The 25,365-nt window shown below is 40.7% G+C and overlaps 1 protein-coding gene across 1 annotated transcript in view; it reads right to left on the bottom strand.

Moving 5' to 3' along the window:
- Positions 1 to 11,780: 11,780 nt before the first annotated feature.
- Positions 11,781 to 25,365, bottom strand: part of LOC107562223 (protein unc-80 homolog) — a 50,866-nt gene continuing 37,281 nt past the window's right edge. The window contains exons 45-58 of the mRNA XM_016246829.1: positions 22,451 to 22,574; positions 22,248 to 22,373; positions 22,017 to 22,140; positions 21,706 to 21,912; positions 21,422 to 21,606; positions 20,771 to 20,936; positions 17,293 to 17,475; positions 16,603 to 16,750; positions 16,370 to 16,426; positions 15,569 to 15,650; positions 15,368 to 15,485; positions 13,441 to 13,488; positions 12,535 to 12,572; positions 11,781 to 12,436 (exon numbers count right to left, since the gene is read on the bottom strand). Coding sequence (XP_016102315.1) covers positions 12,044 to 12,436; positions 12,535 to 12,572; positions 13,441 to 13,488; positions 15,368 to 15,485; positions 15,569 to 15,650; positions 16,370 to 16,426; positions 16,603 to 16,750; positions 17,293 to 17,475; positions 20,771 to 20,936; positions 21,422 to 21,606; positions 21,706 to 21,912; positions 22,017 to 22,140; positions 22,248 to 22,373; positions 22,451 to 22,574 — 1,999 coding nt within the window. The 3' untranslated portion in view covers positions 11,781 to 12,043. The remainder of the gene's footprint in view (positions 12,437 to 12,534; positions 12,573 to 13,440; positions 13,489 to 15,367; positions 15,486 to 15,568; positions 15,651 to 16,369; positions 16,427 to 16,602; positions 16,751 to 17,292; positions 17,476 to 20,770; positions 20,937 to 21,421; positions 21,607 to 21,705; positions 21,913 to 22,016; positions 22,141 to 22,247; positions 22,374 to 22,450; positions 22,575 to 25,365) is intronic.

The following is a 25,365-nucleotide window of genomic DNA, read 5'->3' as shown; positions in this document are numbered from 1 at the left end:
GTTTAAGTTTTTATGTAGTTAATAAAACCTTACTTGTTTCACACTTGACGTGTTCATTGTTTACTCATAACCGGAGTCAATAATCATGCAGATTTACGTTACAAACTTATAGAATTGTACAGTAAGAAAGTTATTTCCTTTAACCAGGAAATTAACGTTCTTAGAATTGACAAGACGGTTGACCCTGAGTGGTCAGCTAAATATCTACAGTGGATCTAAAATATTAATAATTAATCATAATTAGTTATGGTTAATTATTCATATTTCCCCATGAGCTAATCCGCTACATTGTTGACAAAGTTGTTTAGTTTGAACTTTAAAAAAATCCCACCACTGCTGCAAAGTTTGAAAGGAAGACTTTGTTAATTTTACATTAACCCAAAAAGCCTTAAAAACATCCTTAAAATGTTTATCACCTAACAGTGTGCTGTTAAAATGCCAATAGGCACTTTTTGGTTTTACACAGTCAAAAAACATCTCACATTTCACCAGACTGTGATCAGAAAAAAAAACTGGAATAATTGAACACTCTTTAAAAAAAATAATTTGATGTTTAAAACCATAAAATCTATCTAACCTCGCTAAAGATTACTGATTATCATACACATGTACCCAAGTATATTGTCTTTGCATATAATGAAAATTTCTCCAGATGTCAACAATATCATGGGATTTCATCAACTGAACTAACCTTTTACGTGACTGCATATGTGGCTCTATATGATTCCTATCTAGCACATGTTCAGTACAATTCAAATCGCCCCCAATAGTAAAAAATCTTCAGGATCACAATCACTTAACACTTTACACAGAGTGTTTAAAAATAACATTCTATCAACAGCAGAGTTTGATAGAATGTTTAAAACCATAAAATCTATCTAACCTCGCTAAAGATTACTGATTATCATACCACATTGTTAATAGCTTATGTCACAATTATTGAATGTCTGTGCAAAGAAGAAAAGACCAATGTTACGGTTTTGGAAAAGTTGTTTATTGTTAACTGTAAACAAAACGTTTACACATAAAGTTTGCAGTGGGGAAACATCGTCTACTGTGAATGTGCTTAATCTTCTCCCCCTTTTCAGGGGTATAACATTAACTTTGATAAAGAATATCTCTTTGGTTTTGAGATTTTAGTCTTTGCAGCTTCAGGGATCTTATCTATGCACAATCAGCTTGTAACACTCCAAAGAGAAAGGAAAACTTGAAATCGCATCATATGACCCCTTTAACTTTCTCGATAAATTGTGGAATGTCTAGAAAAAATTCCTCAATTTTGACTCTTCTCATGTTTTTTGTCACCTTTAAAAAATGCTTAATGTCATCTACATTATAGTTGACTAGAGAAGCCGCTCCCAGGCAAACTACCCGTGAAGCTGCATTCTGACCCCTCACCCTCACTGTCCGAATCAGTCTGACTAACTTCCCGAACATCAGTTTTTTTCGTCGGCTTACTAGCATGTCGTTCCATTGACTTCCTTTTTTGCGGTGCTTTAAAAGAATAATCATCCAATTCAAGTACCGATCCACCCAAATTCTGGTCCATCAACATCTGTTCTCCAGAATCCACCACATTGTAGCTATCTTCTGATTCTACCAAAGGGTCTATTATCGGTTCACCCTCTATGGGATTCTTATCAACAACCAACACTTTCTTCACACTTGTAACTAGTTTTGTCGGTGTCACCTCATTATTTTGCTCCGCATCTACAGCGTGAGCTACACTAAGCCTCGGTACCTCCGCATCAACTGTAGTTTCATTCTGCACTACTCCAACACTAGTATTAGCGGCGTTTGACTCGACCCTTTTATCAGTTTGAGCCTCTTTCCTAGGACAATCACGTACAAGATGCCCATTTTCTTTACACCCGAAAAATGCCATCTAGTTAAGTGGCTAAAGCTCTCCTTCCCTGGAAACGCCATGCTCCCAGTTAAAAAACTGGGAGCAAAGAACCCAGCACTTCAACCAATTCACCACTAAATACAAAAACAACAACAACAAAAACATATACGTATATAAAGAAAAAAGAAGGAAAGAAAGAATAAACACTCGCACCTCACACTCCTGCTCATACACTCCGCACTCAACGCTCCTCCCACTCACTCGCACATGCGCAAACAGAGAGAGAGAGAGAGAGCGCGCCACATCACAGTGGAGTCAGCTGTCTTAACTGTGGCTTGTGTACTGCAAACACACCAGCTTCATCGCTGTGTCTGTCACGCGAGGACCTACAATAATGTACAGTATTTGAAAAATAATGTGTTTTTTGAACATTAAAGCATGTCAACATATTCTGTTACACAAAATACACAAAATAATGATCTTTAAAAAAGCATCATATGACCCCTTTAAATCTAGTGGTTCTGTTGTGATCTATTTTGACCTCACTCAGACCGTCACCACGGTCTTACCTTGAATGATGCCATTCTGCTACCCTTCCAAGACCTAATGTAAACAAAGTCAGGTGACTGACCCTGAGTGGTTGGTTCACTATAAAACATCCGGGTGAACAAAGCACTACCTCTTTGCCTTCTCGCCTCTTCTGAGACCGGTTCGGAGAATCCGCGCGTATACGCTGATATTGGAAAATTACCCATTCAATCCGTCACTATAGTGCAGGCACCTGGTGCCCCTGAGGATTGCGGTAATTTTTCCTTTTTACCCTCTATATTTAGGTAAGTGGTTATTGTTTATATTATTCTGAATTACGAGTTTATATTTGTTTACAGATTGTATTCTGGTGCTTTTGGAAGCATACGGATTGGTAAGTAGTTTGTTTTTGTGCTATTATTCATAAAACAAAAGGAGGATTTTTTGTTTGGTTCCGCTGTTCGCAACGGGGGGGATTTTCCCACCTGTTGATCTGTGCGTTCGCGCATAGAATAGGTGTCGGTACCTCCTAATTGATCTAGTTTTGCTTTTTGACTGAACAAACTGAGAATTGATATGCTTGCACTATGATATTACTGTTTGCAGTGGATTGAGTGAAGTTTTATTTGGCTTTGGTTGTGTTTACACACATTACTTCGTAACAAATTCCTGTTCGCAGGAGTAAGGTATTTATATTTTGTGTGTTATTTGTGTTATGGCTGTACGCAGCTGTATTGGTTATTCAACAATCATGAGTCAACCATTATGCTGTTACTGTCATGCTACTTTGCATCCTTGTGATGGCCACCGGGAATGTCCATCATGTTTGGGAATGGCTCATTTACTGGAGGACATTGAAGATCCATGTCCGGCTGCTGTAAATTTCTCTCTGCAAGAAAGGGTGCAAAGGGCCCGGTTTATTAAACAGGTTGCCTCGAATAGTGGAGTCCAGTCATCGAAGGTTGATGCACACTCCCTTAAACGAAGAAGAGAACGTTCTCCTAGCTGTTCTGAGGCCACCTGTGAGAAAAGGACAAAAAATTCAGATTCACATTCTGACACCCAGCAGCAAATTTTGGCAACCTTACGAGATCTGGCTGGGAAGATGGACCATTTTAAGCCTCAGGATATGAGGAGAGGCACGCAATCTGTTGTCTTTTCTGAAGATGATTTTCCTTCATATCGAGAGGGAAAAGGTAACCCTCCTGATGCTATTTCTCTTCATGCTCATGACTCCCTGTTTGGCAGTAATGATCAGGACGTGAGTGAGGAAGATCAAGGGGATAAGTCAAAGTCTTCTGTTAATGATGGAGACTCTGCACAGCCTGATATGGTCACTCGAATTCTTAGCGCTGCAAGAATTTTGGAGTTGGAAACACAGACTGAAACTCAGACAGCGTCAGTGGGGCAAGGGGTGTGGGCAGGGGTCTCTCAGTTCCAACCTTCTGTTTTGATCCCTGTTGCTGAAGATTATTCACAGATGTTAAGCAAGGCCTGGAATAATCCTAAAGCCGCCCCTCAGTTCAATGCTGGTCGCAGGCGCTTTGTCAAAATACAGTATGCTGCAGAAACAGGCATGGGTGGTATGCCAGCAGTGGAGCGTGAAATGGCAGCATTAACATCTCTAGGTCCAGACCGGGTGACTGATGACCCCCGGTGTCCCAGGAAAGAATGTGAGAAGACCGATAATCTGGTGTGTCGGACTTATAATGCAGCCACACGTGCAGCCCGGTCTGGTAATGCTCTAGCCATAATTCTGGCTGCTCTGAGGAAAATTATAAGTCAGGAGGATCGGGAAGTTTTAGGTTTGGTGGATGCAGCCCTTGCTACACATGCACAGCTTACTAGGGACGTTGGTGCCTCCATGTCATCTGCAATACTTTCTCGTAGGCAGATCTGGTTAGCACAAACCTCCCTGCCTGACACTATCAGAAAAGAACTGACTTACATGCCAGTTACTCCAGGTCGGGTGTTTCACCCGAATTCTCAAGCAGTGCTTGATAAAGCAGAACAAGTGCATTGTAGAAGAGAGTCAGTGCAGCGCACATTTGGTCGCTCTAGGATAACTAGACAGTCATATCAAGGCGGTCAGCCTCCACAGCCTCCACACTTTAATCGACCACAATCATGGGTCGATTAAAGAGATTAAAGTCATTTTCGGAGATTTGATGACAGTCGAAGTGCCAGGCGGGAACCATGGCGCAGACAGGTGGCCCAGTCCTGGTCATCAATTAGGGATGCACCGCGGAGAAAGCAGAATCCCAGGGGCTCAGGCCCCCAAGGAGGGACTGCATAGCAATACCAAAAGGGGGGCGGGAATGTGCTCCCAACTATGCCTGCACAGTTGGGAGAAAAAATTTTCAGACCAGTGGGTACTGGCTACAGTAAAAAATGGTTACAGAATTCAGTTCCGGCATCGACCTCCCCCATTTTTAGGAGTACACATGACTGTGGTAAAAGACCAAGTCCAGGCACAGATTTTATCAGAAGAAATTGCGACCCTTCTAAAAAAGAAGGCAATTTCTCAGCTAAAGCTCAACGGACAGCTCAATGAGTTTTATTCAAATTATTTCCTTGTGCCCAAAAAAGATGGTCTCCGACCCATCTTAGACCTGAGACATTTAAATGCGTACATAAAAGTACTGTGGTTCAAGATGCTGACCACTGCACAAATCTTGGAGACTATAGAACCAAATGAATGGTTCACAACAATAGATCTCAAAGACGCGTATTTTCATGTACCTATTCATCCAGACCACAAAAAGTTCCTTCGCTTTGCCTTCCAAAGCCAGGCATATCAGTTCGAGGTCCTCCCCTTTGGTCTCTCTCTCTCACCTCGTGTCTTCACCAGAGTGGTGTCAGCCGGCCTTTGCCCCCTTCAAATGGTGGGTATAAAGATCCTTCCATACCTAGACGACTGGCTGATCTGTGCACCAAGCCGTCATCAGGTCTTGGAGGACACAGAGAGGGTTATCAATCATATAAAGGAACTTGGATTTTGCATGAACCACGAGAAGAGCAATGTGTGACTAAAAATAGATGTGTGCGAACTGAAAAATGTATTTAGTTGCACATGTGCGAATAATTATTTATTTTTTACCAAAATAAAAAACCAAGCAGATAAAACACTAATAATGCGGTTTTCTAAATGGGATGATTAGCCTAATCCTCATGAACATGTGACGCTAGCGCGTGGTATCAGACATGAACAATACAGAATGCGAACAAGATTAACTTTAATAAAAGGAGATAATGGCGCAAAAGCGAATTTCAGATTTTTTTTAAATGCCCATCCCAGCAAAAACTTTCCAAAATCGGCATCCAACACCAGCCCCAGCACGAGCACCAGCGTAAGTGAACCAGCCCCAAACCCCCAACACGGACACACACAGCACCCCCAACCGAAAACATATTCCCGTGCTCCTGAGACTTTAAGAATTTAGAATCAAGAACTACTTTATTACAGATGTTCAGTCAGATCGTACAGTTCATACAATTTAGATAAAATAAATATGAAATACTGTTTAAAGAGACAGCTGTTGAAATAATTAAAGTTTTCAATGTCATCTGCAATACTTTCTCGTAGGCAGATCTGGTTGGCACAAACCTCCCTGCCTGACACTATCAGAAGAGAACTGACTTACATGCCAGTTACTCCAGGTCGGGTGTTTCACCCGGATTCTCAAGCAATGCTTGATAAAGCAGAACAAGCACATTGTAGAAGAGAGTCAGTGCAGCGCACATTTGGTCGCTCTAGGATAACTAGACAGTCATATCAAGGCGGTCAGCCTCCACAGCCTCCACACTTTAATCGACCACAATCATGGGTCGATTAAAGAGATTAAAGTCATTTTCGGAGATTTGATGACAGTCGAAGTGCCAGGCGGGAACCATGGCGCAGACAGGTGGCCCAGTCCTGGTCATCAATTAGGGATGCACCGCGGAGAAAGCAGAATCCCAGGGGCTCAGGCCCCCAAGGAGGGACTGCATAGCAATACCAAAAGGGGGGCGGGAATGTGCTCCCAACTATGCCTGCACAGTTGGGAGAAAAAAATTTCAGACCAGTGGGTACTGGCTACAGTAAAAAATGGTTACAGAATTCAGTTCCGGCGTCAACCTCCCCCATTTTTAGGAGTACACATGACTGTGGTAAAAGACCAAGTCCAGGCACAGATTTTATCAGAAGAAATTGCGACCCTTCTAAAAAAGAAAGCAATTTCTCGGCTAAAGCCCAACGAACAGCTCACTAGGTTTTATTCAAATTATTTCCTCGTGCCCAAAAAAGATGGTGGTATCCGACCCATCTTAGACCTGAGACGTTTAAATGCGTACATAAAAATACTGCGGTTCAAGATGTTGACCACGGCACAAATCTTGGAGATTATAGAACCAAACGAATGGTTCACAACAATAGATCTCAAAGACGCGTATTTTCATGTACCTATTCATCCAGACCACAAAAAGTTCCTTCGCTTTGCCTTCCAAAGCCAGGCATATCAGTTCGAGGTCCTCCCCTTTAGTCTCTCTCTCTCACCTTGTGTCTTCACCAGAGTGGTGTCAGCCGCCCTTTGCCCCCTTCAAATGGTGGGTATAAAGATCCTTCCATACCTAGACGACTGGCTGATCTGTGCACCAAGCCGTCATCAGGTCTTGGAGGACACAGAGAGGGTTATCAATCATATAAAGGAACTTGGATTTTGCATGAACCACGAGAAGAGCAAGGTCGAACCACGTCAACAGACAATATTTCTCAGATTGGTTCTGAATTCCTTTACAATGACTGCATCACTCGCTCCAAAGAGGGTAACAGCATTATCTACTCTGGCAAAATCTTTCCGGTTAGGCAAGCGGATAGAATTGGCACAGTTTCAAAAATTATTGGGGATGATATCAGCGGCAATAAAAGTAGTGCCTCTTGGGTTGCTCAAAGCACGGCCACTACAGTATTGGATCAACAAGTTTCAACTCCACCCCAAATTACACAGGCGAGTGAGACTGAAGGTCACACAGAAATGCATTCAGGCCTTGCACCCCTGATTGAGCAAAAAGAAATTGGGCCAAGGGGTCCCTCTGGGGAACATACCAGCAAGGAGGATGGTGGTGACAACGGATGCGTCTCTGACTGGTTGGGGGGCTGTCTGGCAAGGCAGAACAGTGAGAGGCTTATGGGCGTTTCCCTGGAATATGGAACATATCAATGTGTTAGAGTTAAGGGCAGTTTACATGGCCTTGAAACGACTGATTCCTTTTCTGCAAGACAAGCATATCCTGGTGAGAACCGACATGTCAGCAGTTTATCATATCAATCATCAGGGAGGCACCAGGTCATTGCGTTGCCTCCAGGAGTCCAGGAGACTTCTGTTTTGGGCCCATCCAAGACTCGCCTCAATCAGGGCAATCTACATACCAGTAATAGTGAACCAGGCTGCCGATCTCCTCTCTCGAACAGGGCCCCTCCCAGGGGAATGACGCCTGCATCCAGAGGTGGTAGGTCTGATATGGGACCTGTTTGGGAGAGCTCATACCGATCTGTTTGCATCAGACGAGACAACTCATCACAAGAAGTGGTTTGCGATGAGCAAACAGGGTGGACCTTTAACGAATTACTCAGGGGTCTCTCTCTGGCCGAATCTGGCTTTTCTTCCCAAGATTCTCAATCCTTGCACAATCAGGCAGTTGAACTTGCAGCCTTTAAACCTGACCCAGATTCCTTATCTACAGGTCTTGACCTTTCTAGTCTGTGCCCAGTAAGACCACTCCACACATACATTGAGCGCACACAACGGTTGCGGCAGTCACATACTCAGTTGTTTCTGTGTTCTGATAAAAAAAGTATTGGGCGACCAATCTCGAAGCAGCGTCTCTCACACTGGATAGTGGACACTATTGCACAAGCATACTCCACCCAGAGCTTACCAGTTCCAGGGAACCTGGTGGCTCATTCTACTAGGAGTCTAGCCACATCATGGGAAGCACTGAAAGGTGTGGCACTTACAGATATATGTGCAGCGGCCTCATGTTGTTCACCTTATACCTTTGCCCGGTATTACAGGGTCAATGTGGCAGAACCAGTGTCATTTGGGTCTGCAGTTCTACAGGATCGTGTGATGTCACAATGATTTCATATACTACTCACATGGTGAGGATCACAGTATGAGGATCGTGTGATGTCACAATGATTTCATATACTACTCACACCGTGAGGATCACAGTATGAGGATCGTGTGATGTCACTGTGATTATCGCATGATCTCACGTGTTGACTGGGTATGGATCTATGAGACCGAATGATGACCGTCACCATCTCTTGTCACTCAGGATGAACTGAGGCGTTTCAGGCAAGAGGAAGTGCTTTATTCACCCGGATGTTTTATAGTGAACCAACCACTCAGGGTCAGTGCCCTGACTTTGTTTACATTAGGTATCAGAACGGTAGCAGAATGGTGTCATTCAAGGTAAGACCGTGGTGACGGTCATCATTTGGTCTCATAGATCCATAGTTATAGTCATAACTTAAGTTTTTTGTGTCGCAAGTTCAGTGACACAGGTAATGACGATTCTCTCCGGCCAATCCGTGATCAGCAGAGTTTACACGTCACGTTTTGGTAACGGTACGGTTCACTTGGAACCTCAACCGAGGTGGTACTAAAAAAAGTACCAGGTACCAGGTACTGTACCCAGAGGAAAACCCCCCAAAAGTGAAACGTACCATGCCGTACCATGCAGTGGAAAAGCACCATTAGTTGCGAATGCGCCGCATACCCAGGCCGTCTGAGAGAATGAGTTCATGGGCTAATTAATAAATACATGATTATAAGTTGATCCCTTGTCATTTGAGATGTGACTCAAAGCTTAATAAAGTGTTGGGAATAAGTATGTAAAATTATTTACTTGAAAACAAAGGTCATTTTCTGTAAATCCGAGATGGTCCTCACTGCAGAACACCCAGGGGGCGAGGTTGGATCCAGATCCAACTGGTTAATCTTTTCACCCAGCATACCTGGTTAAAAAAAATCACGGCTCGCCACTGATCTAAAGCCGTGTCTACATGCGGTGACCACATGGGAAGTGGCGCGAGGCCACAAATCTTCTACAGTAACTGATGCCTCCTTCTATCCCGAATCTTTGAAATATGCGTTGTGTTGAAAGTGAAACCTAAAAAAAAGCGCGCAAAAGAAAGCGATTGCACGCTTTCGCGAGCTTCAGCAAATGCATGCGATCACAGATTACACGCTTAACAACCCCCCACGTGAAATTGAAATAATAACCCCTGATATAAGATTTTGGCCATGTTGCCCATCTAAATCATTCATCCCACACTATCAACAGGCACGTCATGTAGGCTACACTTCTTGTACTTCGTTTGACCACCACAAGGTGTCCCTGTGGCCTCAAAGCTTACACCTCGCCTACTCTGGCTGAGGTAAAACACGCCCTCCTCATTCCCCTAAGGACAAAGAAATGTAGAAATAAAGAAATGTGGAAATAAAGAAATAAATACGTAAATGTGAAAATAAAGAAATAAATACGTAAATAAATACATAAATGTGAAAATAAAGAAATGTAGAAATAAATAAATGTGGAAATAAAGAAATAAATATGTAAATAAATACATAAATGTGAAAATAAATAAGAGTGGAAATAAATAAATGTATAAAATAAAAAATAAATAAATGTGGAAAAAAATTAAAAAAATACACAAATAAGGAAATAAAATTATAATTAATTAGTTATTTTTGCTTTTTTACTTTTCTTTGTATATATATATATTTATTTATTTATATTTGCTTTTTTTACATTTCTTTGTACATTTTCATTTCTAATTAAGTCAGCTTTGGCATTCCATAGCTGCTATTTTGTCTTTGCAAACAAATATTTGGAAACAAACTTGGTATCAATATTGTCTTGAAAAATAATATCAAAGTTTTTCAGAACCATATGAAACCAACATGAATACAAAGAGTACATTTTTCTAAGAACTTGGTACACATTTTAAACTAGATATTCAAAATATTTTTTTGAATCCTCAACTCTTGTCATTGACCTATAATTAATTTGTCTTTGATAATTTATTGCAGGACCTCAAAAGCCTCAGTATGGTGGGGGGAGACACATCGATTGCAACCTGGAAGTGGTATGTAATCATGGATGGAGCACTGAGTAGCGAGATCCCCCTCAACCATTTCATCACGCCTGTTCTCTTCTGCTCAGGACGCAGTCCAAGTGTCCTCTTCTGCTTCCCATCAAGCAGAGAAAGGAAGAGGACTGGTTGACAGCCCTGCGGGAGATGGAAAGGAGAGATAGACGGGCCACAGCAAGAGAAGAAGAGCGAGACAGATGGGCTGCGGAGAGGGAGGCCGAAAAAGATCGAAGGTCTGTGGAGAGAGAGACAGGCGCTGGAGAGGGAGGAGAGGAGGGAACGAGAAATGTTTGTGAGACAGGAACGGTGGAAGAAAGAGATGCTGGCTAGAGAAGAAAGGCAGGAAAAGGACTACAGAGAAAGAGAGGAGGACAGAAAGAGAAGCTGCTGCTAGAGAAGAAAGGCTTTTTAAGCTCCTCGAGACATTTATCGCAACAAGTAAAACTGTTACTGATACAGTTACATTCCAAGAATTGCCTATTTTCTACTAATAAACTATTTTGCGTTGCAATCATGCGTCTAGTTCTTTTGAATCAGAAGATTAGTAGTTAGCAGTAGATTAGTCTTTCACAAATGCAACAAATACAAATCATTTGGTATTATTATGCTAATTATAATAAACCAAAAAGCCCAAATCAACATGACATGATTAAATAATTTATTATTGAACAAATCCAACAGATAGCAACACATTAGACAAAAATCAATATACCCACAAAGCAGCAGACACAGAAATATCAAATGCCTGTTGAGCTCTTACATTCTGAATACAAGGGTATGAGACATTCAATTAATACTCTATTGACTATTTTAACACCAAATGTTATGTAGAAGAATTTGTGATGTTTCGGTAAAAAGGTTATAGTGTATTTTAGAGTCAGTTTAAGCATTAGTTGAATTACACTGGGGTTAACAGAAGAATCAACACCAACATAATCAGGACAAGAGCAGGGAAGATGCTTAGAATATTTATATTTAAATATATCTATATATATATATTCAATGACGTTTTCCAGTTTTGTTCCCACTGAAATTTGGCAGGTGCTTTGAATTTGTCTTTGCAAACAAACATTTGGCAAATACTTGGCATCAATATCATACAAGCATCTTTATATTTCTGAAAATAAAGCATTTATAATATTTATTCTAAATATCTATTTTGTATATAACCCTTTAAAATAAAGTTTAATAGATGACACATTTTTAGAATACATCTATATAATTAAATACTGAGATTTTGTAGTTATATGATTTTCACAGAATGTCATCATTTATCTCACTAAAGACTGAATGGTTATACTTATAATTAGCTTTCATTGGTGTGTAGAATTATGCACAGTGCTTCATAAATGTCTATTAATTGCAAAGGATGTCCCATGATAGCTTAAAATGGTTTTACTCTTGTGGTCAAGAGTTCACAAAAAAAATCAAGTTAAAGTTATTGAAGAAACATGATCACAGGATTTCTTTTTCCACTTCTTGTTAAACTAGCACAGTATTAAACTGTTACATCCTGAAGCTGGACATTCTCAAACGTGAGACTCATCTAGATCCAGGTCAACAGGGGACAAGGGGAGCGGAGAGAGAGCATGGGGTGTGAGCAGCGAGGTCAGGAGTGGGTTCTCAGTGCCACGGTCCTCTCCTGCACCGGGGGAGGTGTCCGTGTTTTGCAGAAGCCCAGTGGTCTCTTCATCCTCGGGACTTTCTCTGATCTGGGTTGGGGCCAGTCGGGATGGTGTACTCAGGACGGGGAGGGGAGGAGGAAGAGGGGAGCAGGCTCTAGAAGTGGAGCTTGAGGCAGCAGAGGGGGTTGGAGAAAGACTGCTTCTTACACTCCCCTGATCTTTCCTGTCTTTATTCTCATACTGAGAGCAAAACAAAGCAAGCGTTATATAAGCCGTCAAATTCAGAGGTATAAATGGCTACATTCAATTTTAAAGACATGATGTCTCCACTCAACACTCATGCAATGCACCCAAACATACATAATAGAACCTTTCATATCCAAACTAGCACTTACCCAGCTAACAGGGACATTCTCAGAACTTCCGTAACGTTCTGGTAAGGTTCACTCTAAGTTATAAGCAAATGTTCTTCTGGTAACTTTATTTGGTCTGGTAAAGTTATTTGGTCTTAACAATGATCTTAAACCGTTAGCACACAAAAACATTATCTATACATAGTTCATGGAATATTTTTCTGAAACGTTTTAGTTAGATGTTTGTCTAACATTTTTTTAAATGTAACTACTTGTTTCAGAATGTTCAGAGAACATTCAAATGTAACATTCCCATGATGTACGCAAAATGTTCCCTTAATGTTTACATAACCAAGAAAAACATTTCGAAAACGTTTAAAAAACTGGACATTCATAAGATTTCTGTTTCACTGATTAGTGGGAATGTTAACAAAATGTTCTTACAACATATTTTCGTTAGCTGGGTATAAACTTTGTCATTTTAACCCCTTAACTGTCACCGTCCCACCTGTGGGACGCTTGGCACTCTTTTTTTGTTGTCCTTTTTCTCTATCAAAACCTTTTAGTAATCATCATAAATCATATATCATTTGAAAGCTTAGAAGTCCAAGATTCATCCTGTGAAAACCATTTTGAAATCGGACATTGCGTTACCATGGAAATGGTACTTTAAAATCTTTTGGCGGTCTCCTCCCCCTTAACGGGCGGTGTCAAGTGTCATATTACAAAATGCATTACGCTCTTTTACAATCAAAACTTTTTATAAAATTGACAAAAAACATATCATTGGAAAGGTCTGAGTCTCAGGATTATTTTGAGATAGAAGTAATATTGACAGAGAAATCTAGACATTTGTGACAGAAAAATGCATAAAAAAATTTAATAGAGTTTGGATGGCACCCGGTGGCTGTTTGTGGTATAACGCCCTAAATAAAATCTCACCGGAACCTCCATTTTTTTTCATATCATTGACAGACCTCTTTTGGTCACCATGAGCTGAAGAAAAGATGAGAAATTCATTAGACTCTAGAAATTCATTAGTATACATTATTACTAATTATTAATCAAATTCACAAAATTGGTTTTGTTAGCACTATACACTACAGTTTGAACTATAAGAACCTCTACCTGGTTCTCATAGTGGCCATCTGAGCGGATGCAATTAACCCTATAAATCCATATAAAACCGTATCAAATTTGGTACATGGCTTTCTAAGGCCTCTACATTACTCATTTGATCAATGCTTTTTCAAAAAAAAAAAAAAACCTTTTTAAATGACCTACCAAATTAAGCAAAATACACTTAATATTTCATAGATTGGAGAAATTCATTAGACTCTAGAAATTCATTAGTATACATTATTACTTCATGCAGTTTACTGGGAATCAAATTCACAAAATTGGTTTTGTTAGCACTATACACTACAGTTTGAACTATAAGAACCTCTACCTGGTTCTCATAGTGGCCATCTGAGCGGATGCAATTAACCCTATAAATCCATATAAAACTGCATCAAATTTGGTACATGGCTTTCTAAGGCCTCTACATTACTCATTTGATCAATGCTTTAAAAAAAAAAAAAAAAAAAACTTTTTAAATGACCTACCAAATTAAGCAAAATACACTTAATTTTTCATAGATTTCTTACAGAAAAGCCATGTTGAAAATGTATTAAAATGATATAGTATGTATTTTAGGTATTATTTATTGTATTATGCCCACAACAAAATCATAAAATAATATAATAATTTGTATAAGAAATTGTATATGACTAATAGATATATTTAGAGTGGGTACTGATGTGTAATTTTTATATATGCAGTCTGCTCTATAATTATTAAAATGATGATTTGTACTATAACAATGGTTTTGCTATCATAAATAAGTGAAAGTGACGTGACATGTGGCCAAGTATGGTTACCCATACTTGGAATTAGTGCTCTGCATTTATCCCATCCAAAGTGCACACACACAGCAGTGAACACACACACACCGTGAACACACACCCGGAGCAGTGGGCAGCCATTTCTTGCTGCAGCGCCCGGGGAGCAGTTGGGGGTTCGGTGCCTTGCTCAAGGGCACCTCAGTCGTAGTATTGAAGGTGGGAAAGAGCACTGTACATTCACTCCCCCCACCTACAATCCCTGCCGGTACGAGACTCGAACCCACAACCTTTGGGTTATGAGTCCGACTCTCTAACCATTAGGCCACAACTTCCCCACTTTATTATTTATTTATATTATTATTATTAATAATGTAATTTATTTGTGTATATTATATTAATATATGTATTCTTTTTTTATACTAGGCATTAAAACTGTTGACATTTGTCTATAAAAAAGGAATTCATTCAAATTCCTTTTTGATTATAGATTGCAATGACATTTTTGTTGTTGTGATCAATAACTTACCAATAAAGACACACACACACACACCCTACAATCCCTGCCGGTACGAGACTCGAACCCGCAATCTTTCAGTTATGAGTCCGACTCTCTAACCATTAGGCCACGACTTCCCCACTTTATTTTTTATTTATATTATTTATATTTTATTTATATTATATTTATAATGTAATTTATTTGTGTATATTATATTAATATATGTATTCTTTTTTTATACTAGGCATTAAAACTGTTGACATTTGTCTATAAAAAAGGAATTCATTCAAATTCCTTTTTGATTATAGATTGCAATGACATTTTTGTTGTTGTGATCAATAACTTACCAATAAAGACACACACACACACACACACACACACACACACATATATATATATATTATAAGGTTCATGTTTAATGTTAAATCTTCTGCACACAGGCGTCACTGATATTCATTTCTTTTTTTAATATAGTTACACAAACAACACAAACCCCTGTCGAGTGGTTTACTCTTAGGCTGAATGTTCCTGCGGGTTGTTGAGAGTCTGGCTCCCTGACGTCCACGAGACTCGTCCTGCACCCTCTGTATAGACAGCAGGGGTCGCCGTAGCTACAAGACACAGTGCCTCAATTTTTATGCCTTGAGATAATACACTGAATGCAAAAAAATAAGACTGTGTTCTGAGCGCTCACCTGCCTAAGTCCTCTCTTACGACCGAGTGGTGGCTGGATGAGCAGATTCTGCTGTCCTGGTTCACTTTGCACGCTAGCAACCCTGAAGGACAGACACACAAATGGAGCTGATGAGCTCAAACTGCCCGAAGAGCTGAACACAATCCCTGTTAAATCCTCCTAATAAATTGGAGAGTTAAGAGGAAATGTGTCCCATCCACAAATCCCCATCAGTCCATAGCCCTCCACCAATGAAACACAGGGACAGGGACGAATCAAGAAAGCATGAATCACAGGTCAGAACCTGCAATGTCATCCACAAAATACAAAGGGGAATAGAGAAGCTGGTATAGCAGTCTGAGCAGGAGGATGTGAAAATCCTATATGAACTAAGCCATTTTGTAAAATTTGCAGAATTTGTCAGATTCATCTGATGTCAGATCGAAAAAAACATTACTCAATGTCTAATTGTCTACTTTAAGCCTGCTAGACCATACTCCCCAGCCCCACAGATTGGGCCCCCAGAGAGGAACTCTTGAGCAGAGCAGCAAAAAGCCTGAAACATGAGTGGACACCATGACACCATGAGGCTCACTGGAGATGACATGAGTACCACATAGTGATTAAACGTAGACGGGCATCATTGTCCCTAGCCAAGAGAGAAAGAAAGACAGAAAGAAACAGTGAATTGGAGTGGATGAGAAGAGAAAGAGAGAGAGATCCTAGTGAGGAATCAAGTTGGATGTGATGAACAGGGAAGGCAGGCCCAGCCCTGGCACACAGACGGTGAGACACTGCACACACAGGGCCATCACACTGTACCTAGACAGGTTACCCTCCTCCAGAAGCCCCTGGGATTCATCTAGCACATTGGGTTCACTGTAGAGTTGGGCAGGGAACAAGATTAGGGGAATAATAAGAGAGACATGCAACCCCCCAGCTGTAGATCAGCCCTCTCTTAAAGGGAAAGATATGGTAAGATTGGATAAATAAGGTTGTTATAGACAGTTTTCGGTCTGAATGAGCTTTAGTTTTGAAGAAGGGTGTTTGTTTACCTGTGACTGGGCAGCATGGTGCTAATGCCTGGTTCAGGCTGAGTGGCAGCTGACACCGTGATGTGACTGGAGAAACGCCGCTGGGAAATAAGTCTGGGGAGGAAAGCTTCGTGCTCACTTACCACGCTGGGGATACTGATGGAGTCATCTGAAAGTAACAGAGTAAAAGTTAACATGGATCATTCAACAATTAAATGCATCTACAAAATTACTCAGCAATAAAACCCATCAATTTTACATTAAACTTACCATGCAGCAATTAAGTCATTTTTAAAAATAATTTTATGCAAGGTCATGCAAGGTGACTGCTTTGATAGTACACCTTTGGTTAATATTCCCTACATTAACAGGTAACCAGTAACACTACTTACAGTAACACAAATATCTAGCTCAGTCTTGAATCTCTAGATAATGCAGGCTGATAGGTCCTTTACATCTGCTAGCAATCATATGATTTACTACATGGCACATGCTGATTCTGCAGCCAATGAGATCACTTGCTCAACATTTAAAAGTTTGGTTCAGTGTTCGCTGTAAGCTGGTCCTACAGTGCACTCTGAAAGTTGCAGTAAACATGTAAGACATGTGATGTTATTTGGATTGACATGAGGGTGAGTAAATGATGACAGAATTTAAATGTTTTGAGTGAACTAATTTTTAAGAAGAAACCAAAGAGGATGAATCACACACTTTCCTCCTCTTCCTCATCGGTACACCGACTGAGTGTGTCCTGTGAGGGCTGGCGTGAGGGTTGGCTCTCTTGCTCCCAGACAGTTCCTGTACCGGTGTTTGAGCGGGACATGGTGGCCAGACTCAACCTGTATGCAGAGGTGGATGTGCCAACGGTACTGATGGAAGTCTTTCCTTGGTATGCTGAAAAAAAGGGAGAGATAAAGTCTGCTAAATTTAGTCTGCTAAATGACTAAATGTAAATGTAAATGAGATAAAGCACAGTTTTAACCCCAATTTAAACCACAAAACCTGAATACCTGACAGAGAATCACGTACATGTAGACTGCACATTTTGTCTGACACATCAAACATAGATGAAGCTACTGAGTCAATAACTAGATATATCCTTTGTAGATAATGTGTAGATAATGTGGTTGCAAAAAAAAAGACATTATTGTGTAACCTAACAACAAGCCATATATAACAATGTAAGTGAAGAAGAAGTGCATTGACAGGAAAAAAGCTGCTTTCTGGAACTGTGATCGGTTGCAACTGAAAAAGAGCTCAACCAGCTGCTTCGGGTGGCCCGAAGGCAACAAAAAGTCATTATTGAGGAGAGCTTAGCCACATCAATCTATAAAAGACTGCGGGATTCAGTGAAAGCTATTCAGTGAACTAGCAGGAGACTTTTCATTCCCATGGAAGAACTTCATAAAGAGAATGAACTAAATTAATTTTATTGTATTGTGTATTGTATTTTATTACAGCCTTTCTGCTAAAGACTTTTACAAAGGAACTGACCCCAGAAAACGAGCCAGTTGAACATTAACCCTTTCCTGATCAAATGGTATCACTCTTTCTTAGATCAATAACACCCTCTCAGACCCAAAAATATCGCACACAGGTGCTCCTCAGGGTTGCATGAGCTCGCCTGTACTTTTTACACACTACACTAATGACTGTGTAAGCTCACACACGGGGAAATACATCTTTAAATTTTCAGATGATACAGCCACCCTGAGCCTACTGTACAAAGAGAGTGATCCAGCTATCTATCACTGAAGAATAACTTTGAACAGTGGTGTGATGCCAATAAATGGATTTTAAATGATAACAAAATGGAAGATATGGTGTTTGACCACAGAGCAGTCGGTGTTCATAGTCCTGTTGTTATTCATGACACTCAAATCAAACAGGTGTGTTCCTATAAGTACCTTGGCATCCATATTGACAACATGCTTATATGGCAGATTCATGTTGACAATTGAAAGACTGCACTTCTTGAGAAGACTCAGACTGTATGGTGTCAATGAAAAAATCATGACTGTGTTTTATCAGGCTATTCTGGAGAGTCTAATCAGGTACGGGATCCAAGCTTGGTATGGTAACCTCTCTGTACAATTAAAAAACAGACTTTCTTACATTGTCCAGACTGCCATGAAAACTGTGGTGCTGAAAGATCATCCATCGCTCCAAACATTATTTGAGCATTCTGTGTACAGAGGGGCTCACAAGATGCTGTCTGATCCTTCTCACATCTTACATCCTGAATATGTGCGTATGTCAACAATTCTGTGTTTTTCTGTCAATATGGGGTGCTGTGTGTACATTAATGGGGAAAATAATTTAACTTAAATGATTTTAGCAAATGGCTGCAATATAACAAAGAGTGAAAAATTTAAGGGGGTCTGAATACTTTCCGTACCCACTGTATATCCTTTGTAGATAATGTGTAGATAATGTGGTTGCAAAAAAAAGACATTATTGTGTAACCTAACAACAAGCCATATATAACAAAGTAAGTGAAGAAGAAGTGCATTGACAGGAAAAAAGCTGCTTTCTGGAACTGTGATCGGTTGCAACTGAAAAAGAGCTCAACCAGCTGCTTCGGGTGGCCCGAAGGCAACAAAAAGTCATTATTGAGGAGAGCTTAGCCACATCAATCTATAAAAGACTGTGGGATTCAGTGAAAGCTATTCAGTGAACTAGCAGGAGACTTTTCATTCCCATGGAAGAACTTCATAAAGAGAATGAACTAAATTAATTTTATTGTATTGTGTATTGTATTTTATTACAGCCTTTCTGCTAAAGACTTTTACAAAGGAACTGACCCCAGAAAACGAGCCAGTTGAACATTAACCCTTTCCTGATCAAATGGTATCACTCTTTCTTAGATCAATAACACCCTCTCAGACCCAAAAATATCGCACACAGGTGCTCCTCAGGGTTGCATGAGCTCGCCTGTACTTTTTACACACTACACTAATGACTGTGTACATCTTTAAATTTTCAGATGATACAGCCACCCTGAGCCTACTGTACAAAGAGAGTGATCCAGCTATCTATCACTGAAGAATAACTTTGAACAGTGGTGTGATGCCAATAAATGGATTTTAAATGATAACAAAATGGAAGATATGGTGTTTGACCACAGAGCAGTCGGTGTTCATAGTCCTGTTGTTATTCATGACACTCAAATCAAACAGGTGTGTTCCTATAAGTACCTTGGCATCCATATTGACAACATGCTTATATGGCAGATTCATGTTGACAATTGAAAGACTGCACTTCTTGAGAAGACTCAGACTGTATGGTGTCAACGAAAAAATCATGACTGTGTTTTATCAGGCTATTCTGGAGAGTCTAATCAGGTACGGGATCCAAGCTTGGTATGGTAACCTCTCTGTACAATTAAAAAACAGACTTTCTTACATTGTCCAGACTGCCATGAAAACTGTGGTGCTGAAAGATCATCCATCGCTCCAAACATTATTTGAGCAGTCTGTGTACAGAGGGGCTCACAAGATACTGTCTGATCCTTCTCACATCTTACATCCTGAATATGTGCGTCTGCCTTCAGGAAGAAGGTACAGAGTGCCCAAATGACGACTCAACCGGTTCAAAAGCTCTTTTGTGCCTGCCTCCATTAGAATTTTGAATGGCATTGATGACATGATTTGTTTCTGGTCAGCACTGATTATCTAACATTACATAATGTTTTGTACAATTTATTCTTATTTGCTGCTAGTTATTGTTAATTATTTTTGATTCTATGGTTTATGAAGCAACTACTTGTGCAATAGTGGTTTTTCAGTTGTGCAATGTGACATCTGATATACCTGTCTACATGTCCTGCTCCCCTGTATGGTATGGTTTATGTGAGATATACTGTATGGGATTTAGTTATTTATGTGTGATTTGTTTGTGCAGCATGTAATAAGCACAAGAAAAAATTCCCCTAAGGGGACAAAAAAGTATATTGTATCATATCGTATTTCAGGTCTTGGAGTCTCTACTAATGAGCTGATCATGTGTGATTAAGGAGACATGCAAAATGTTCACTGTAGGGGGCTCCAGGAACGTGGTTGAGAACCACTGTATTAACCCATAGTTAAGGATGACCTGGGGTTAACAAAGTGTGACCAATTTTACTGAGAGATTTTTGAGAGATAAACATTTGTTTTCTAGGTAATATCCCGATAAAGCCCGTTCTCACCAGAGCCGCTGTGCACAGCCTCTTTCAGGATCTTGAGCTCATTGCTGAACTCAGCAAACAGAGAGCTCTTGCAGAGGGACCGCGGGATGAAACGACGCTCTAGTTGCTCTGCAATATGGTGACGGGCCGTGATCTCCTCCTGAGACTCAGCTGGTTGGGTTAACAGCTGAAAGTAGAGACATGAAGACTTTTTCATGAGTATGAATTAAATGAGCAACTGATACATCACCAAGGCTGATAAATTGGCCGATACTCTGAATTGTTTTAATTGTCAGTATCATTATGACTGATTAATGTGGTGTGCATTAGATGCAAACGGTGTGAACTGATAGTGGTCAAGAGACTCAACTGATTGGATCATTGGATCGATGTTGTTTGCTAATGAATAATATACACTACAATATTCCATTGTGACAATTTACCAGTTGTCACTTTCTGTTTCATGGTGACTTTAAAATTATATAATAAGTAGTCATTTTAGTGCAGCAGTGTTGAACGTGTTATTTACTAACTTAAAATAAATGTGTAATACCATACATTTCACTTATCAGCCACCCTTCAAGATACCGATATTGGCTATTAAAAACCCATATCGGTCGATCGCTAATAGAGAATTCAAAAAGGTAGCACATATCCTCAAAATCTGCCCACCTTGCACTGTATGAAGGGGCGCAATAGAATGAAGATTGGAATTCTTGTGCGCACTATGAAGTCAATGAAATCCCAGAAAGCCAGACCGCCAACTTTACGCAGGGCCATTTCCTTGACCTGTAGACTCAGCTTGTACCATTGATTACCCAACTGTCGCTCAAAGCAGATTAAGACCACCTTCAGAGCTAGAGAGAGCAGATTTTAAAATTTTTTATAAAATGTACAGACATCTTTTAAATATTTTTTCTTATATCACCATCCAACCCTCTCTAGGGCTCTAGTACCAAGATAAGCTGCTTGGCTGGTGGATTCAGCCAGTCCCTCTCTACGCAGGTCTTTCCCAGTGTCCCCTGGGGTAGAGCAGTGGGCAGGGGATGCGTCCAGAACAAAGTTCTTACTGCGGGAAGTGCTGATAATACGTGGAGGTAACAGGATGTTAATGACTGTCTGCAAAAGTAGAAATACCTCCGGCTGCTCCAGGTTAGGGCTGTCTGTGAAGGGAAAACAGAAATAAACATATTGTAAATGACATCCAATTGCATTATGAATTTAAGCATATTTAAATTCCTGGTTCTGTTTGTTCTCTAAGGCAGACCTTTATTCCCTGAGCCCACAGTCAATACAAATGGAATCAAAAGGTTAAGCAGCATCCCCTCTCGTCTCTCTTGATTGGTGAAAGGGGAGATCACATGACTGAGAGGAAAATCATCCTTTAAAGCCTAAATTTGGAGGAAGACATTAAACATGTGCATATGATTATAGGCATAAATAAGTCAATTAACTGATATGCACAGTAGAATTATCTATAGAAAGGAACAGATTATACCTGGATCTGCATGGCAACCAAACGCACAACCGCTGTACTGAAGGGAAGAGGAGGAGACAGGTACGGACTCAAATGCAACAAGGGAAGTCCATCTGCCACACTAGATGGCCCCACAACCCCCATCACCTAAACACATACATCTTTATGTAAACACATACACATCACACAAAGGATATCACCGGTGGTGGGTGTTTGGGACTCACCAGGTTGACACAGACGTTGATTAGAGATCGCAGGTGAGGGAGGAAGGAAATGATTGGCTGTCGATGAAGTGTCAAACAAATCCCTTCAATCAGACTGCTAGCTGCCTCCCACTCCACCTGCCTCCTGAAAACAACACACAGACTTCAACTTTCAAAAGACGGACATCAACAAGGTATCATACATTAGGTTCCCTGTCGATACTTCACTCATACTGTGCTTGCTACTTGCTAAAGACGCTATGGGAAAAAGTATTTTTTTCTCCTGAACTGAAGCCTTTTTTCAATCACGTAGTGAAACTGCATGGCCATTGGTTTGTGCAGTGCATTAAAAAACGAACCAATGGCTCGGCAGTGGTGCTGCACAAGCCTATGGCGACAAAGCCCGCCAGAGCCCGTCAGAATGGGCAAAGACATCTGGCTATATAAGCGGGTGGTCGCCACAGGATTCTCAGATTTCTTCTCCTTCAGTGAAGACTCTACGCTCAACGCTGATCCCGAAAGCCTTCTCGCCGTTGACGCCTCACAGCTGGACTGAGACCTCCCTGCTCGGCTGACCTGCTTCTTCGCTTCAGCATCGGTCCTGTTCCCCTGCCGCCATCCGGCGCTTCTAAAAGAGCTTCTAAAAGAGCAAATTGGCGTTGTTGCAAATGCCACGCCGTTACTGCGGTTCGGCAATAACGGCCATGCGGAGTGCGTTTCCTGCTTGGGGAAACCCCATGCGGTAGCCTCTGTCACGGGAACTGATTGTTCTCATTGTGAGAACTTCAGTCTCGCCTCTTTTCGCTCACGGATCGCTTTCTTTTCAGAGAGTGGCTCCGCCCCTCGTGCCCATCCGTTTTCTTCCTTCCAGGGACCTGTGTGGAAAAAACAGTGGGGCAGAGGACTTGAGCGTTCGAATGCGGACGAGCTCACATCGGCCCAGATCCCGCGTGCCTCGCCCTCGCCACAGAGAGAGGATTCACCCGTCTTCTTTTCCCAGCCTGACCAGCATCCCTCTGCCAGCACAAGCGATCTGGTCTCGTTTGGGGGGAGTGAGGACGAGCTGCCTGATGACAACATGTCATTGGCAGCCTCGGACGCAGAGGAGCTGCCAATGACATGCTTGCTACTTGCTACCGTAACACGCTCAAGCTCTTGGGTTAGTTTACTTGTCGGCTCTCGGCCCCTGGGGTGCCGAAGTTGTACGAGTACTCTGAAACGATTACCCAGGCCGGGCGTGACCTCGAGGAGTTCAACCCATTTTAGTCTTGGAGTACATTGTTTATCTTCTTGCTTATGTAGGTTATAATATGAAGTCGTTCCTCTACCATAGCACAGCGTGATTGTACTGTGTTCCCATAGCGTCTTTAACAAGACGCAGTAGGAGTGAAGTATCGACAGGAAACGTACTCGTTTACTAACGTAACCTCGGTTCCCTGAGATACGGAAACGAGTACTGCATTGCTAGCCGTGCTATGTAGCAGCACGACTCAGTCATTGCTTCAGTCAAAGTAACCTGAGAATCCTGTGGCGAACGCCCGCTTATATAGCCAGATGGCTCCGCCCATTCTGGTGGGCTCTGTCGCCATAGGCTTGTGCAGCACCGCTGCTGAGCCATTGGTTAGTTTTTCAATGCACTGCACGAACCAATGGCCATGCAGTTCCACTGCGTGATTGAAAAAAGGCTTTAGTTCAGGAGAAAAAAGTTTTTTTCCCCATAGCATCTTTAGCAAGACGCAGTACTCATTCCCGTATCTCAGGGAACCGAGGTTACGTTAGTAACCGAATACGTTTTCTGCCACTAGTCAATGAATTACAGAGCCCCTAAAGAAGAATTTTTCGAAAGAAAAAACCCCCCAGAACATTTCTGCTTGTGCATTAAAAAGGTCAAATGTTCAGAATAATTAAGATTGTTTGAGGATTTCGAAAGAAATCACTTCAGCTCATCAAGGCTGGATTTATTTGATTAAAAATAACAGTAAAATAGCAATATTGTTCAGTATTATTACAATTTAAAGGAATAGTAGTGTATATGCACATGAAAATGTTCTTGTTTGCAATTTTTCATATGTTTGTGGGAAAATGTTTGTGCTCACACAGCACAATTATTGGTTTATGTATATAAATTTACACACACACACACATACACACAAAATTGTGTATGCATGAAAAAACCTTTACGCTACAAACACAAAAACATTTTCCCATGCACATATAAAAGTTTTATTGTGCACATATAAGTTATTGGTTTGTGTATATACATTTACACACACACACACACACACACTGTAAATACATGAGAAAACCTTTACGCTAAAAACACAAAAAAATTTGTAAAGTTTTATTGTGCACATATAAGTTTTTCAGAAAATATTTGCAATTTTGCATGCACAATAAAATTTTAATGCACGCACAAATATAGTTTTCCACATGCAGAAGAAACTTTGATATGTCCACAAAAACACATTTGAGCACAAAGTTTTTTTATGTGCAAATTTCCCAATCATGCTAAAATTGTGCACGTTAATTTTTTTTTCGCTAGAAATGTCACTTTAGGGACTCTAGGGAATCCCTTTGCAAAAATTCTTGTAAAAATTGTTTGCACTGATACTCACAAAAACAATGGCTACATAAAATAGTCCTTTAGGCAGAATACTTCAAGTTGTATGTTTTTGAGAAAAGTGTATTGTAGACAATGTTTCGCAAACTATATGCTGACCCAAACCTATCTTAGCATTCACAGCTAAGATAATAACCTAATATTTCAGCTAAGCACCTAAAACCTAGCTACACACTCTGTTTGATCTTGTAGTAGTCTATAGCCCTTACTCTTAACACAAGTTTGCCAAAATGTTGCAGATGCTCAGACTAACTGCCCAGAATGCAGACCAAAGAGGACTGGCCAGGCGTTGTGAGGAACACCCCCTACCCAGGGC

This window comes from Sinocyclocheilus grahami, unplaced genomic scaffold, assembly GCF_001515645.1.
Source record: "Sinocyclocheilus grahami isolate Dianchi unplaced genomic scaffold, SAMN03320097.WGS_v1.1 scaffold813.1, whole genome shotgun sequence".
Lineage (NCBI taxonomy): Eukaryota > Metazoa > Chordata > Actinopteri > Cypriniformes > Cyprinidae > Sinocyclocheilus > Sinocyclocheilus grahami.
The sequence above is the reverse complement of the archived record's forward strand: the minus strand, read 5'-3'. Positions and strand labels throughout refer to the sequence as shown.